The sequence below is a fragment of the Bombina bombina genome, chromosome 10 (genome assembly GCF_027579735.1).
Source record: "Bombina bombina isolate aBomBom1 chromosome 10, aBomBom1.pri, whole genome shotgun sequence".
Classification (NCBI taxonomy): domain Eukaryota; kingdom Metazoa; phylum Chordata; class Amphibia; order Anura; family Bombinatoridae; genus Bombina; species Bombina bombina.
In genome coordinates, this window is record NC_069508.1 from 219,696,818 (window position 1) to 219,714,932 (window position 18,115).

The window sequence follows — 18,115 nt, forward strand, 5'->3', positions numbered from 1 at the left end:
TTTTAAATAAATATGAATATTTATCAGCATCAATCTCTGAGACAGAATCCTCTGAACCAGAAGAGTCATCAGAATCAGAATGATGATGTTTATTTAAAAATTCATCTGTAGAGAGAGAAGTTTTAAAAGATTTTTTATGTTTACTAGAAGGAGAAATAACAGACATAGCCTTCTTGATGGATTCAGAAACAAAATCTCTTATGTTATCAGGAACATTCTGCACCTTAGATGTTGAGGGAACTGCAACAGGCAATGGTACATTACTAAAGGAAATATTATCTGCTTTAACAAGTTTGTCATGACAATTAATACAAACAACAGCCGGAGGAATAGCTACCAAAAGTTTACAGCAGATACACTTAGCTTTGGTAGTTCCAGCACTAGACAGCGATTTTCCTGAAGTATCTTCTGACTCAGATGCAACGTGAGACATCTTGCAATATGTAAGAGAAAAAAACAACATATAAAGCAAAATTGATCAAATTCCTTAAATGACAGTTTCAGGAATGGGAAAAAATGCCAATAAACAAGCTTCTAGTAACCAGAAGCAAAGAAAAAATGAGACTGAAATAATGTGGAGACAAAAGCGACGCCCATATTTTTTGGCGCCAAATAATACGCCCACATTGTTTGGCGCCTAAATGCTTTTTGGCGCCAAAAATGACGCCACATCCGGAACGCCGACATTTTTGGCGTAAAAGGACGTCAAAAAATGACGCAACTTCCGGCGACACGTATGACGCCGGAAACAGAAAAGATTTTTTGCGCCAAAAAAGTCTGCGCCAAGAATGACGCAATAAAATGAAGCATTTTCAGCCTCCGCGAGCCTAACAGCCCACAGGGAAAAAAAGTCAAATTTTTAAGGTAAGAAAAAATGATTGATTCAAACGCATTATCCCAAATATGAAACTGACTGTCTGAAAATAAGGAATGTTGAACATTCTGAGTCAAGGCAAATAAATGTTTGAATACATATATTTAGAACTTTATAAATAAAGTGCCCAACCATAGCTTAGAGTGTCACAGAAAATAAGATTTACTTACCCCAGGACACTCATCTACATGTTTGTAGAAAGCCAAACCAGTACTGAAACGAAAATCAGCAGAGGTAATGGTATATAAATAAGAGTATATCGTCGATCTGAAAAGGGAGGTAAGAGATGAATCTCTACGACCGATAAGAGAACCTATGAAATAGACCCCGTAGAAGGAGATCACTGCATTCAAATAGGCAATACTCTCCTCACATCCCTCTGACATTCACTGCACGCTGAGAGGAAAACCGGGCTCCAACTTGCTGCGGAGCGCATATCAACGTAGAATCTAGCACAAACTTACTTCACCACCTCCATAGGAGGCAAAGTTTGTAAAACTGAATTGTGGGTGTGGTGAGGGGTGTATTTATAGGCATTTTGAGGTTTGGGAAACTTTGCCCCTCCTGGTAGGAATGTATATCCCATACGTCACTAGCTCATGGACTCTTGCTAATTACATGAAAGAAACATAATTTATGTAAGAACTTACCTGATAAATTCCTTTCTTTCATATTAGCAAGAGTCTATGAGACCCACCCTTTTTGTGGTGGTTATTATTTTTTTGTATAAAGCACAATTATTCCAATTCCTTATTTTTTTATGCTTTTGCTCTTTTATCACCCCACTTCTTGGCTATTCGTTAAACTGAATTGTGGGTGTGATGAGGGGTGTATTTATAGGCATTTTAAGGTTTGGGAAACTTTGCCCCTCCTGGTAGGAATGTATATCCCATACGTCACTAGCTCATGGACTCTTGCTAATATGAAAGAAAGGAATTTATCAGGTAAGTTCTTGCATAAATTATGTTTTCATGGTGTTCTTCTCATAAATTCTCCTGGCATTCTTTTAGAATTCCTAGAATTTTACAGTTTCTTCAGGATGGTTTGGATAAGGGTTTGTCTGCAAGTTCCTTGAAAGGACAAATCTCTTTTCTTTCTGTTTTATTTCACAGAAAGATTGCTATTCTTCCTGATATACACTGTTTTGTACAGGCTTTAATTCGTATTAAGCCTGTCATTAAGTCAATTTCTCCTCCTTGGAGTCTTAATTTGGTTCTGAAGGCTTTACAGGCTCCTCCATTTGAACCTATGCATTCTTTGGACATTAAACTACTTTCTTGGAAAGTGTTGTTTCTTTTGGCCATCTCTTCTGCTAGAAGAGTTTCTGAGTTATCTGCTCTTTCTTGTGAGTCTCCTTTTCTGATTTTTCATCAGGATAAGGCAGTTTTGCGGACGACTTTTCAATTTTTACCTAAAGTTGTGAATTCTAACAACATTAGTAGAGAAATTGTTGTTCCTTCCTTATGTCCTAATCCTAAGAATTCTTTGGAGAGATCCTTACATTCTTTGGATGTGGTAAGAGCTTTGAAATATGTGGAAGCTACTAAAAATTTCATGAAGACTTCCAGTCTATTTGTTTTATTTTCTGGTCCTAGGAAAGGTCAAAAGGCTTCTGCTATTTCCTTGGCTTCTTGGTTGAAACTTTTGATTCATCAAGCTTATTTGAAGTCGGGTCAGGCCCCGCCTCAGAGAATTAAAGCTCATTCTACTAGATCAGTCTCCACTTCATGGGCTTTTAAGAATGAAGCTTCAGTTGATCAGATTTGCAAAGCGGCAACTTTATCCTCTTTGCATACATTTACTAAAGTCTACCGTTTTTATGTATTTGCCTCTTCAGAAGCAGTTTTTGGTAGAAAAGTTCTTCAGGCAGCTGTTTCAGTTTGATTCTTCTGCTTTTGATTTAAGTTTTTTTCTTTCAAAATGAAAATAAACTTATTTTTTGGGTTGTGGATTAATTTTTTCAGCGGATTATGGCTGTTTTTATTTTTATTCCCTCCCTCTTTAGTGACTCTTGAGTGGAAGACTCCACATCTTGGTTATTGATATCCCATATGTCACTAGCTCATGGACTCTTGCCAATTACATGAAAGAAAACATAATTTATGTAAGAACTTACCTGATAAATTCATTTCTTTCATATTGGCAAGAGTCCATGAGGCCTACCCTTTTTATGGTGGTTATGATTTTTTTGTATAAAGCACAATTATTTCCAAATTTCCTTTGTTGATGCTTTCTACTCCTTTCTTTATCACCCCACTGCTTGGCTATTCGTTAAACTGAATTGTGGGTGTGGTGAGGGGTGTATTTATAGGCATTTTGAGGTTTGGGAAACTTTGCCCCTCCTGGTAGGATTGTATATCCCATATGTCACCAGCTCATGGACTCCTGCCAATATGAAAGAAATTAATTTATCAAGTAAGTTCTTACATAAATTATGTTTTTTGTGCCTGAATTGAAGGAAATTATTTCTGACATTACAGGAGGTAAAGGCCATGCCCTATCTCAGGATAAGTCTGTTAAGATGAGGGGTAAACAAAATAATTTTCGTTCCTTTCGTAATTTTAAAGGAGGACCCTCTGCTTCCTCTTCCTCCACAAAGCAGGAATGGAATTTTACCCAATCTAAGTCAGTCTGGAGAGACCCAACCAGAATTGGAATAAAGGTAAACAATCCAAGAAGCCCGCTGCTGCTACAAAGACAGCATAAAGGGGCGGCCCCCGATCCGGGACCGGATCTAGTAGGGGGCAGACTTTCTTTCTTTGCCCAGGCTTGGGCAAGAGATGTTCAGGACCCCTGGGCGCTAGAAATAGTGACTCACGGTTATCAATTGGAATTCAAGGATTTTCTCCCAAGAGGGAGATTTCATCTTTCAAGATTATCTGTAGACCAGATAAAAAGAGAGGCATTCTTACGCTGTGTAAAAGACCTTTCTACCATGACTGACAAAGTTTCACACGGACACAGTGTTGTCTTTCCTGAGAACACACGGTTGGAAGGTGAACATAGAGAAGAGTTCACTAGTTCCACAGACAAGGGTTCCCTTCTTGGGAACTCTGATAGACTCGGTAGACATGAAAATATTTCTGACGGAGGTCAGAAAATCAAAAATTCTAAATACTTGCCGAGCGCTTCAGTCCATTCCTCAGCCATCAGTGGCTCAGTGTATGGAGGTAATGGTAGCGGCAATGGACATCATTCCGTTTGCTCGCTTTCATCTCAGACCACTGCAGCTGTGCATGCTCGGACAGTGGAATGGGGATTATGCAGATTTATCTCCTCAGATAAATCTAGATCAAGAAACCAGAGACTCTCTTCTTTGGTGGTTGTCGCCGGATCATCTGTCCCGGGGACTTGTGTCCGCAGACCCCCGTGGGTGATAGTGGCAACGGACGCCAGCCTTCTGGGCTGGGGTGCAGTCTGGAATTCCCTAAAGGCTCAGGGTGTTTGGACTCAGGTGGAGTCCCTACTTCCAATCAATATTCTGGAACTGAGAGCAATATTCAATGTGCTTCAGGCGTTTCTTTGAACAAATTCATCAGATTCCAATCGGACAACATTATGACTGTGGCTTATATCAATCATCAGGGGGGAACAAGGAGTTCCTTAGCGATGATAGAAGTATCCAAGATAATCCAATGGGTGGAGGCCCACTCTTGTTATCTGTCAGCAATCTATATCCCAGGAGTAGAGAACTGGGAAGCGGATTTCCTAAGTCGACAGACCTTTCATCCGGGGGCGTGGGAACTCCCCGGAGGTGTTTGCCTCACTGATTCTCCGATGGGGCAGACCGGAATTGGATCTGATGGCATCTCGACAGAATGCCAAGCTTCCAAGATACGGATCCAGGTCGAGGGATCCTCAGGCCGAACTGATAGATGCCTTGGCAGTGCCTTGGTCGTTCAGCCTAGCTTATGTGTTTCCACCGTTTCCTCTCCTTCCACGCGTGATTGCTCGAATCAAACCGGAGAAAGCTTCAGTAATCCTGATAGCGCCTGCGTGGCCACACAGGACTTGGTATGCAGATCTAGTGGACATGTCCTCTCTGCCACCGTGGAGACTTCCTTTGAGACAGGACCTTCTCATTCAAGGTCCTTTCCAGCATCCAAATCTAATTTTTCTGCAGCTGGCTGCATGGAGATTGAACACTTGATTTTATCGAAACGAGGATTCTCTGATTCGGTCATCAATACTTTGATTCAGGCTAGGTAGCCTGTCACTAGAAAAATATATCATAAGATATGGCGTAAATATCTTTATTGGTGTGAATCCAAGAGTTACTCATGGAGTAAAGTTAGGATTCCTAGGATTCTGTCCTTTCTCCAAGAAGGATTGGAGAAAGGCTTATCAGCAAGTTCCTTAAAGGGACAAATTTCTGCTTTGTCAATTTTGTTTCACAAACGTTTGGCAGATGTGCCAGATGTTCAGTTTTTTGTCAGGCTCTATCTAGAATTAAGCCTGTATTTATACCAATTACTCCTCCTTGGAGTTTGAATTTAGTTCTTCGTGTTCTTCAAGGAGTTCCGTTTGAACCTATACATTCCATAGATATTAAATTGTTATCTTGGAAATTTCTGTTTTTGGTTGCTATTTCTTCTGCTCGAAGAGTTTCTGAGCTTTCAGTGTTACAGTGTGATTCGCCTTATCTCATTTTTCATTCTGATAAGGTGGTTTTACGTACCAAACCTGGATTTCTTCCTAAGGTTGTTTCGAATAAGAATATTAATCAGGAAATTGTTGTTCCTTCCTTGTGTCCTAATCCTTCTTCTAAGAAGGAGCGTTTGTTACATAACCTGGACGTGGTCCATGCCTTAAAGTTTTACTTACAGGCAACTAAGGATTTCCGTCAATCATCTTCATTATTCATTGTTTATTTTGGAAAGCGTAGGGGTCAGAAAGCTACGGCTACCTCTCTTTCTTTTTGGCTGAGAAGTATCATCCGCCAGGAATATGAGACTGCTGGACAGCAGCCTCCTGAAAGAATTACGGCTCATTCTACTAGGGCTGTGACTTCCACATGGGCCTTTAAAAACTATGCATCTGTTGAACAGATTTGTAAGGCTGCGACTTGGTCGTTCCTTCATCCTTTTTCCATATTTGATACTTTTGCTTCTTCTGAGGCTGTTTTTGGGAGAAAAGTTCCTTCCGTTTAGGTCTTTATCTTGTCCCTCCCTTTCATCCGTGTCCTGTAGCTTTGGTATTGTATCCCACAAGTAAGGATGAAATCCGTGGACTCGTCGTATCTTGTAGAAGAAAAGGAAATTTATGCTTACTTGATAAATTGATTTCTTCTACGATACAAGTCCACGGCCCTCCCTGTCAATTTAAGACAGATTAAAGTTTTTATTATTTACAACTTCAGTCACCTCTGCACCTTTTTGCTTTTCCTTTCTCTTCCTATAACCTTCGGTCGAATGACTGGAGGTGGAGGGGAAGGGAGGAGCTATATATACAGCTCTGCTGTGGTGCTCTTTGCCACTTCCTGTTGGCAGGAGGATAATATCCCACAAGTAAGGATGAAATCCGTGGACTCGTCGTATCGTAGAAGAAATCAATTTATCAGGTAAGCATAAATTTCCTTTTTTCCATCTCCAAATTTTAAGATAATGTTTCCGGTCCCAGACTCTCATCTGGAGTTTGAGTACTATTCCCAAGGTGGTCGGGGCACTTTCCACTTTGTATAAGAGGACAACTATTCCCTTGGGAAATAGCTTTTTATTTTCTTTCAGAAACCCCATGGATGGATAGATAGAGGGGTACTTGAGAAGGATGTTTAATCAGCTGGGTCTACTCTTTCAAACTGCAGCAGGTGTTGCAGCGGTTGCTGGAGCCGCCACTTTCTGGTGTAACTCCTTATAAGACATGCTTCTAGTGGAATCTCCATTGGAGGATATTTAGAATCGAATGAAGGCCCTTAATTCGGCCAACTCTTTTGTTTGTGTTGCTATAATGCAGATCATCCACCTTTATCTAAGTCTTTTGGCTTTGTAGTCCTCTCCAGGAGAGTTCTCTGGTTAAAATCTTGGTCTGCGGATAGGGTGAAAAAAATCTAGATTTTTTTTTTTCCCTTGGTCTTTAAGGATACAACTTTATTTATTCCAGGGCTTGATCAATTTTCTCTTCCGTGCCTGGGGGGAAGGGTGCTAACCTTCCCCAGGACTAGAATTCCAGATCTAAGGGTCGCCAATCAGGCAACTTTTTTCCTTTTTTGTACAAATAAGGGACGAAGGTCTCTGGCCTTGTCTTACGCAGACCATCTTGGAGTACCTGGAGACAATATCATTCTTGGATCAAGAACTTAGAGTGCAAGTTGTCTTCCTCGGACAACAAGTCTGCATGGAGGGGTGGCCCCTGATCTTTGATTGGATCGTGTAGGGGCAGACTGTTCCTTTCTAAGGATGCTTGGTTTCAAGATGTCCAGGGCTCCTGGGTCCTGGATGTGATCACCAAGGAGTAATGATAGATTTTCGATCTTGCTCTCCAGGGGGCAGATTTTTTCTGTCTTGACTCTCATCCAACCCAGAGAAAAGAACAGCCTTTTTGATTTAGCCAACCTACGCAGATTCAGGTTGAGGTGAAGGGATCCTCAAGCAGCCTTGGTGGATGGGTTAGCGACTTCATGGTATTTGTCTTGTTTCTCTTTTTCCTCCGATTGTTCTCCTTCATCAAGTGATCGCACACAACCATTGGATTGTGCATCAGTGATACTCATCTCTCCGGTTTAGCCCAACTGGTTTTGTTTTGTTTTTTACCTCGTGGAGATGGCATCTGCGTCTCCTTGAGGGTTTCTCCAGTGAGTGGACTTTCTTTGTCAAGGTCCATTTCTTTTCCTTAATCTAGATTCTCTGAAGGCGTCTGCAAGGAGATTAAATGCCTAGTTTCTATCTCTGAGAGTTTTCTCTAACAGAGTTTTTGGTTCTTGTTTCAGGCCCATAAGCCGGTTCCTGAACATATTTATCTTGAGGTGTTGCATTTTTATCTGTTTTGGTGCGTGGCACAAGGTTTTCCCTGGCACAAGGTATGGGTTCCTTGAGGGTTTGGAGAAGGGCCTGTTGGCTAGTTTCTCTTAGGGGACAGACTTCTGCTATTTTTGTTTTACTTCATAAAAGATGGCTAATATGTTTGACGTTCAGTCTTTTGTTAGGTTATGGCTAGAATTAGAACTGTGTTTTAGCTTGTGGCTCCTCCTTGGATCCTTAAAGGGATAGTAAACCCAAAAAAATTATTTTATAATTTGGATAGAACATGCAATTTTAAACAACTTCCCAATTTACTTCTATTATCAAATTTGCTTCATTCTCTTGTTATCCATTGCTGAAGTAACAGCATTGCACTAACTGGTAGGAAGCTGAACACATCTAGTTAACCAAACACAAGAGACAAATGTGTGCAGGCACCAATTAGCAGCAGCTCCTCTTGGTGTATGATATGTTCGTATTCTTTTTCCACAAGGGATACTAAGAGAACTAAGCACATTTGAAAATAGAAGTGAATTTAAATGTGTCTTCAAATTACATGTTCTATCTGAATCATGCAAGTTTAATTTTGACTTTCCTATCCCTTTAATCTTGCTTTGAGAGTTATCCTCCAGGCTCCGTTTAAGCCTATTGTCTAATTGATTGACAGATGACGATTTATAAAACGACTAATCCTTGTTTCCCCCCCCCCCCCCCCAGGGCATTCAGCCCCTTTGCATAAACTTCACGGCCCAGGGAGAAACAATGATTAGTTGTTTTATGAATCGTCATCTGTCAATCAATGAGACACTATGGCGTGCGGGAGAACTGCGCTTATCGGCGGAGCGGTAAAAATTGACGAAAATAAATATAAAAAAATGTCATGACTTAAACTCTGGCTCATTTTTAAAATTCTATACAATGCCCTGAGGCACTTGGTTTAACTTAACATTCACTTTAAGGTTCTGTTTTCAGGCTACCAAGGGCTTTCGGCATCCTCTTCCTTGTTCTTTTTATATGCTGAAAGGAATATGGGCCGGAGAGCCTCTGTGACTTTTTTCTTTTTGGTTGAGAAGTATCATTCATATGGCATATGTGGGGGGCGGGACAGCAGCCTCCTTTAAGAATTACGGCTCCTTCTCCCCGTGCTTTGTCTTGGACCTTTTAGGACAAAGCTTCTTTGGTACAAATCTGTAAAGTGGCTTCTTGGTCTTCTTGGCATACCTTTTCACAGTTTTTTTTAAATGTTATGTTTTTTTTGCCTCCATTTGGGTTTTCTTTTTGGAGAAAAGTACTTATAGCTGTGGTGCCTTCAGTTCAGGTCTGCCTGCCTTGCTTTGTCCCTCCCTGTTCATTCTGCGTCCTTTTCAGGTTGGGTATTGGTTTCCCAACAGTAATTAATTAATTCATGGACTCTCCCTGCCATTAGAAAGAAAACTAAATTTATGCTTACCTGATAAATTATTTTCTTTCTTGGTAGGGAATGTCAACGAAGCCGCCCCATAGTTTTTGTTTTCCTTTCTTCCAGCACCTCTATTCCCTTTGCCTCCGCTGAATTACTGGGGGACATGGGTAAGTGGGAGGGACACTTAATGCTTTAGCTGGAGTGTCTTTGCCTCCTCTTGGTGGCCAGGTGTTGTATTTCCCAACAGCAATGAATGAATTTGTGGACTCTCCCTGCCAAGAAAGAAAATAATTTTATCAGGTAAGCATACATTTTTTTTTAATTTTTTTTTAATCATTGATATTTATCTACCCTGATACCTAGGTAGGCTTAAGAACTGGGAGCTAGCTGCTGATTGGTGGATAAAGATATATGCTAATTTTCATTGACTTGCCAATGTATTCAGCTAGCTCCCGGTAGTGCATTGCTGCTCCTTCAATAAAGGATACCAAGAAAATGAAGCAAAATTGATAATAGAAGTACATTGGAAAGTTGTTTAAAAATGTCAATGAAAATAAATGAAGCAAAAAGCCTAGTGAACAGGAAACTTCAGCAATCCAGTTATAAACTAGAACTGGAATTGCCAATCACCCCCCATGAAATATTTAGATATTACTCTGATTGTCACTGGAAAAATGTCAGGTGTTCGTGTAGACAAAACTTAATCTTGTTATTATTAAAAAAAAGCACCAGACAAGGCGTACAGTTTTACCAACGTTGTTTGCCACTTCAAAGAAATAACCAAACTATAACTAGCATTATAGGAACAGATTTATCTCTCTACACAAAGTTTTATATAATATATATATACAGTTATGCTTGTTTATTTAGCCATCTGGCAGCAGTGTTTTCAACAATGTTTGTAGCAAAATTCTACATTCTTGCAAACACTGCTGTCATAGAGTGCTTCAGCCAGGTGCACACTCCTGAGCTCCTAAACGCCTGCCTTGGTTTACTTTTCAGCAATGGATACTAAGATAACATATATTATAATAAAAATTTGTTGGAGAATGTTTAAAATTGCATGCTCTGTCTGACTCTTGAAAGTTTAAATTTGACTTTACTGTCCCTTTTTAAGTGTTGTTTTCTAGTGATATGCTAAATGTTGTTTTTCTTCAAGGCTCTCTATGAACTCGTGAAGTGTAATTTTGATACAGAAGAGGCTTTAAGAAGATTAAGATTTAATGTGAAAGCAGCACGGGGTAAGCAAATCCTTATAATGAAGCATTATCTTTAAATGTATTGATCACTTTTTTTTTTTTTTAAAGGGACAGTCTACTTGTAAATTGTTATTGTGTAAAAAGATAGATAATCCCTTTATTACCCATTCCTCAGTTTTGCATAACCAACACTGTTATATTGATTTACTTGATTACCTGTATATAAGCCTCGGCAGGAATCCTAACATTAAAGTGGCATGTTGGTGGCATTTAAAATGCACACCACTTTGGTAATGATGCAGGTGACAAGAAAGGCACAGTGCTATATACTTGTTCCGAAATTTAGTTTAAAGGGATATTAAACAATACATTTTATAAGCATATTATTGACATCTAGCTTTCACTACATTCCAGTGCTGCCGTGTTTGCACATGTGCAGGAACTCTCCTTCAGATACATGCAGTGTAACTAAGGTGTAATTAGAGAGATCTGCTTGAAATGTGTTTGAGGTCCCTTTTTAATTTAAACAGGTAGTTCAGTTTTTAAACTGTTTTTAAAATGCTTATAACTTTGAATTTCATGGATTTTTAATTTGACAATTAGGTCTGAACGCTCAGAGACTTCATATGGTTAACAAAACAGTAAATTGCTTCCGTATATTTGAATTAAAGGGACATTGCACTGTAATTATTTCTTCACTTAAATGTGCTTGCAGTGATCTGTTTGACATGCTGGAGTGTATCGAATTGTTTATTAATAGATCCTTTTATTTTGTAAGTTTAAAATAGTTGTTTTGCCTATATAACCACCATCTTTACTGAATATATATATATATATATATTTATATATATATATATATATATATATTTATATATATATATATACTTTAATATTTACAATAGAAAAGTTATGTAAAACAGGCAGCAATCAGTAGTCAACTTCACTGTGGTGTGGAAGAAATAGGAAATATAATTTATTTCATGTAATTGTCAAGAGTCCATGAGCTAGTGACGTATGGGATATACAATCCTACCAGGAGGGGCAAAGTTTCCCAAACCTCAAAATGCCTATAAATACACCCCTCACCACACCCACAATTCAGTTTTACAAATTTTGCCTCCTACGGAGGTGGTGAAGTAAGTTTGTGCTAAGATTTCTACGCTGATATGGGCTTCTCAGCATTTTGAAGCCCGATTTCCTCTCAGAGTACAGTGAATGTCAGAGGGATGTGAAGGGAGTATCACCTATTGAATGCAATGGTTTTCCTCACGGGGGTCTATTTCATGGGTTCTCTGTTATCGGTCATAGAGATTCATCTCCTACCTCCCTTTTCAGATCGACTATATACTCTCATATTTCATTACCTCTACTGATAACCGTTTCAGTACTGGTTTGGCTATCTGCTATATGTGGATGGGTGTCTTTTGGTAAGTATGTTTTCATTACTTAAGACAGTCTCAGCTATGGTTTAACACTTTATGTTTTTATATAAAGTTCTAAATATATGTATTGTACTTATATTTTGCCATGAGTCAGGTTTATGTATATTTCCTTTTGCAGACTATCAGTTTCATATTTGGGAAAAACATATTTAGGAAAATATTTTTCTTACCTGCGGAATAGTTTTTTTTCAATTTGACTGCTTTTTTATTAAATTTTGTGGCAAAATTAGGCTTGCGAGGGCACAAAATGCCAAAGTTTATTGCGTCATTCTTGGCGTGAGAATTTTTTGGCGCGAAGGTACGTCAGATGACGCAAATTAGTCATTTCTCCTACATTGGTGTGTCCGGTCCACGGCTTCATCCTTACTTGTGGGATATTCTCTTCCCCTACAGGAAATGGCAAAGAGAGCACACAGCAAAAGCTGTCCATATAGCCCCCCCCCCCTCTGGCTCTGCCCCCCAGTCATTCTCTTTGCTGCTCTGAACAAGTAGCATCTCCACGGGGATGGTAAAGAGTATGTGGTGTTAGTTGTAGTTTTATTTCTTCTATCAAGAGTTTGTTATTTCTCCAACATTGGTGTGTCCGGTCCTCCGCCCCCCCAGTCATTCTCTTTGCCGCTCTGAACAAGTAGCATCTCCACGGAGATGGTGAAGAGTATGTGGTGTTTAGTTGTAGTTTTTTATTCTTCTATCAAGAGTTTGTTATTTTAAAATAGTGCTGGTATGTACTATTTACTCTGAAACAGAAAGAGATGAAGAGTTCTGTTTAAAAGAGGAGTATGATTTTAGCAGCAGTAACTAAAATCAATTGCTGTTCCCACACAGGACTGTTGAGCTGAGAGAACTTCAGTTGGGGGGAACAGTTTGCAGACTTTTCTGCTCAAGGTATGACTAGCCATTTTTCTAACAAGACTGTGTAATGCTGGAAGGCTGTCATTTTTCCCTCATGGGGATTGGTAAGCCATTTTCTTAGACTCAAACAAAATAAAGGGCTTATTATGGCTATAAACTGGTAGACACTTTTAGGGGCTAAATCGATTGCTTTATTTAAGTATTATATGCAGTTTGAAGTGAATTTCACACTTTTTTAATATTGGGGAATGTTTTTAGCGCCAGGCACTTGTTAAGACACCTTCCCAGTCAGGAAGGGCCTTTCACTGTAGTAGGCAGAGCCTCATTTTCACGCCATTATTGCGCAGTTACTTTTGAGTACAGTACATGCAGCTGCATGTGTGAAGGTCTGGTATCCACTGAAAACGTTCCTAGAAGGCTTCAATTGGTATCGTATACCCCCCTGGGATTGGTGAAGTCGCAAAAAAAGGCTGTGGCTGGGACTGTAGGGGGGTTAAAATTGCAAACTGCTCCGGTTTCCACATTTTAAGGGTTAACAACTTGAAAATTGGGGTGCAATACTTTGAATACATTAAGACAATGTGGTGAGAATTTGGTAAAGATTGGATAATTCCTTCATAGTTTTTCACATATTCAGTAATAAAGTGTGCCCTGTTTAACATTTAAAGAAACAGTAACGGTTTTGTTTTAAAACGGTTTTTGTGCTTTATTAACCAGTTTAAGCCTGTTTAACATGTCTGTACCTTCAGATAGATCATGTTCTGTATGTATGGAAGCCAATGTGGTTCCCCCTTCAAATATGTGTGATAATTGTGCCATAGCGTCCAAACAAAGTAAGGACAGTACTGTCACAAATAGTAAGGTTGCCCAGGATGATTCCTCAGATGAAGGAAGTATACATAGTTCTACATCATCTCCTTCTGTGTCTATACCAGTTATGCCCGCGCAGGCGACCCCTAGTACTTCTAGCGCGCCAATGCTTGTTACTATGCAACAATTGACGGCAGTAATGGATAACTCCATAGCTAATATTTTATCCAAAATGCCAGCATTTCAGAGAAAGCGCGATTGCTCTGTTTTAAACACTGTAGAGCAGGAGGACGCTGATGATAATTTTTCTGTCATACCCTCACACCAATCTGAAGTGGCAGTGAGGGAGGGTTTGTCAGATGGGGAAATTTCTGATACAGGAAGAATTTCTCAGCAGGCAGAACCTAATGTTGTGGCATTTAAATTTAAATTAGAGCATCTCCACGCATTACTTAAGGAGGTGCTATCTACTCTGGATGATTGTGACAATCTGGTCATCCCAGAAAAATTGTGCAAGATGGACAAGTTCCTAGAGGTCCCGGTGCACCCTGATGCTTTTCCGATACCTAAACGGGTGGCGGACATAGTGAATAAGGAGTGGGAGAAGCCAGGCATACCTTTTTGTCCCTCCTCCTATATTTAAGAAATTGTTCCCTATGGTCGACCCCAGGAAGGACTTATGGCAAACAGTCCCTAAGGTCGAGGGGGCGTTTTCTACACTTGCCAAGCGCACGACCATTCCTATTGAGGACAATTGTGCCTTCAAAGATCCTATGGATAAAAAATTGGAGGGTTTGCTTAAAAAGATTTTTGTACAGCAAGGTTACCTCCTTCAACCTATTTCGTGCATTATTCCTGTCACTACAGCGGCGTGGTTCTGGTTCGAGGAACTGGAAAAGTCGCTCAGTAGGGAGACTCCGTATGAGGAAGTCATGGACAGAATTCACGCACTTAAGTTAGCTAATTCCTTTATTTTAGACGCCGCTTTGCAGTTAGCGAGGTTAGCGGCGAAAAATTCAGGGTTTGCAATTGTGACGCGCAGAGCGCTCTGGCTAAAGTCTTGGTCGGCGGATGTATCTTCCAAGACAAAATTGTTTAATATCCCTTTCAAAGGTAAGACCCTTTTTGGGCCAGAATTGAAACAGATTATTTCAGACATCACTGGGGGAAAGGGCCATGCCCTCCCACAAGATAGACCTTTTAAGGCTAAGAATAAGTCCAATTTTCGTTCCTTTCGCAATTTCAGGAACGGACCGGCTTCCAACTCGGCAGCCTCTAGACAAGAGGGTAACGCTTCCCAGACTAAACCAGCTTGGAAACCAATACAAGGCTGGAACAAGGGTAAACAGGCCAAGAAGCCTGCTGCTGCTACCAAAACAGCATGAAGGGGTAGCCCCCGATCCGGGACCGGATCTAGTAGGGGGCAGACTCTCTCTCTTTGCTCAGGCTTGGGCAAGAGATGTTCAGGATCCCTGGGCACTAGAAATAGTCTCTCAGGGTTATCTTCTAGAGTTCAAGGAACTACCCCCAAAGGGAAGGTTCCACATGTCTCACTTATCTTCAAACCAAATAAAGAGACAGGCATTCTTACATTGTGTAGAAGACCTGTTAAAGATGGGAGTGATACACCCAGTTCCAACTGTGGAACAAGGTCAGGGGTTTTACTCAAATCTGTTTGTAGTTCCCAAAAAAGAGGGAACTTTCAGACCAATTCTGGATTTAAAAATTCTAAACAAATTTCTCAGAGTTCCATCGTTCAAAATGGAAACCATTCGAACAATTTTACCTACAATTCAGGAGGGTCAATTTATGACTACCGTGGATTTAAAGGATGCGTATCTACATATTCCTATCCACAAAGATCATCATCAGTTCCTAAGGTTCGCCTTTCTGGACAAACATTACCAGTTTGTGGCTCTCCCATTCGGGCTAGCCACTGCTCCAAGGATTTTCACAAAGGTGCTCGGGTCCCTTCTAGCGGTCCTAAGACCAAGGGGTATTGCAGTGGCACCTTATCTGGACGACATTCTAATCCAAGCGTCGTCTCTTTCCAAAGCAAAGGCTCATTCAGACATTGTTCTAGCCTTTCTCAGATCTCACGGGTGGAAGGTGAACGTAGAAAAGAGTTCCCTGTCTCCGTCGACAAGAGTTCCCTTTTTGGGAACAATAATAGATTCTTTAGAAATGAAGATCTTCCTGACAGAAGTCAGGAAGTCAAAGCTTCTAAACGCTTGTCAAGTTCTTCACTCTATTCTGCAGCCTTCCATAGCTCAGTGCATGGAAGTAGTAGGGCTGATGGTTGCAGCAATGGACATAGTTCCTTTTGCTCAAATTCATCTAAGACCATTACAACTGTGCATGCTCAAGCAGTGGAATGGGGACTATACAGACTTGTCTCCAATGATTCATGTAGACCAGATGACCAGAGACTCACTCCGTTGGTGGTTGACCCAGGATCACCTGTCCCAGGGATTGAGTTTCCGCAGACCAGAGTGGGTCATTGTCACGACCGACGCCAGTCTATTAGGCTGGGGCGCGGTCTGGGATTCCCTGAAAGCTCAGGGTCTATGGTCTCGGGAAGAGTCTCTTCTCCCGATAAACATCCTGGAACTGAGAGCGATATTCAATGCTCTCCGGGCTTGGCCTCAACTAGCGAAGGCCGGATTCATAAGATTCCAGTCAGACAACATGACGACTGTAGCTTACATCAACCATCAGGGGGGAACATGGAGTTCCTTGGCGATGAGAAAGGTGTCCAAAATCATCAAATGGGCGGAGGATCACTCTTGCCACCTATCTGCAATTCACAACCCAGGAGTAGACAACTGGGAGGCGGATTATCTGAGTCGTCAGACTTTCCATCCGGGGGAGTGGGAACTTCACACGGAGGTGTTTGCCCAGTTGACCCAATTATGGGGCATTCCAGACATGGATCTGATGGCGTCTCGTCAGAACTCCAAGGTTCCTCGCTACGGGTCCAGATCCAGGGATCCCAAGGCGACACTAGTGGATGCATTGGTGGCGCCTTGGTCTTTCAATCTAGCTTATGTGTTTCCACCGTTCCCTCTCCTTCCCAGGCTTGTAGCCAGGATCAAACAGGAGAAGGCCTCGGTGATTCTAATAGCTCCTGCATGGCCACGCAGGACTTGGTATGCAGACCTGGTGAATATGTCATCGGCTCCACCATGGAAGCTACCTTTGAGACAGGATCTTCTAGTACAAGGTCCATTCGAACATCCAAATCTAGTCTCTCTGCAACTGACTGCTTGGAAATTGAACGCTTGATTCTATCTAAGCGTGGGTTTTCAGATTCAGTTATAGATACTCTGGTTCAAGCCAGAAAACCTGTGACTAGGAAAATTTACCATAAGATATGGTAAAAATATATCCGTTGGTGCGAATCCAAGGGATTCTCTTGGAGTAAAATTAAAATTCCTAGGATACTTTCCTTTCTCCAAGAGGGTTTGGATAAAGGTTTGTCAGCTAGTTCTCTAAAAGGACAGATATCTGCTCTGTCTGTTTTGTTACACAAACGTCTGGCAGCCGTGCCAGATGTACAGGCGTTTGTACAGGCGTTAGTCAGAATCAAGCCTGTCTACAGACCTATGACTCCTCCATGGAGTCTAAACTTAGTTCTTTCAGTTCTTCAAGGGGTTCCGTTTGAACCCTTACATTCCATAGATATTAAGTTACTATCTTGGAAAGTTCTGTTTTTGGTTGCTATTTCTTCTGCTAGAAGAGTTTCTGAATTATCTGCTTTGCAGTGTACTTCACCCTATCTGGTATTCCATACAGATAAGGTAGTTTTACGTACCAAGCCTGGTTTTCTTCCAAAAGTGGTTTCCAACAGGAATATTAACCAGGAAATAGTTGTTCCTTCTCTGTGTCCAAATCCAGTTTCGAAGAAGGAACGTTTGTTACACACCCTAGATGTGGTCCGTGCTTTAAAATTCTATTTAGAAGCAACAAAGGATTTCAGACAGACATCATCCTTGTTTGTCGTTTATTCTGGTAAGAGGAGAGGGCAGAAAGCTACTGCTACCTCTCTTTCCTTTTGGCTGAAAAGCATCATCCGATTGGCTTATGAGACTGCCGGACGGCAGCCTCCTGAACGAATTACAGCTCACTCTACTAGAGCTGTGGCTTCCACATGGGCCTTCAAGAACGAGGCTTCTGTTGATCAGATCTGTAAGGCAGCGACTTGGTCTTCTCTGCATACTTTTGCCAAATTTTACAAATTCGATACTTATGCTTCTTCGGAGGCTGTTTTTGGGAGAAAGGTTTTGCAAGCTGTGGTGCCTTCCGTTTAGGTAACCTGACTTGTTCCCTCCCTTCATCCGTGTCCTAAAGCTTTGGTATTGGTTCCCACAAGTAAGGATGAAGCCGTGGACCGGACACACCAATGTAGGAGAAAACAGAATTTATGTTTACCTGATAAATTTCTTTCTCCTACGGTGTGTCCGGTCCACGGCCCGCCCTTGCTTTTAGTCAGGTTTAAAATTTTTATTTCTGTACACTACAGTCACCACGGCACCCTATAGTTTCTCCTTTTTCTCCTGGCGGAGCCAGAGGGGGGCTAT

At 41.0% G+C, this 18,115-nt stretch overlaps 1 protein-coding gene across 4 annotated transcripts in view; it reads left to right on the forward strand.

Annotated features, from left to right (window-relative positions):
* The window catches only part of MIER1 (MIER1 transcriptional regulator), a 670,836-nt gene that overhangs the window by 423,306 nt on the left and 229,415 nt on the right, over window positions 1–18,115 (forward strand). For all 4 annotated transcript variants that reach the window (XM_053693693.1, XM_053693691.1, XM_053693692.1 and 1 more), the window contains one exon: window positions 10,392–10,473. In XM_053693693.1, coding sequence (XP_053549668.1) covers window positions 10,392–10,473 — 82 coding nt within the window. The remainder of the gene's footprint in view (window positions 1–10,391; window positions 10,474–18,115) is intronic.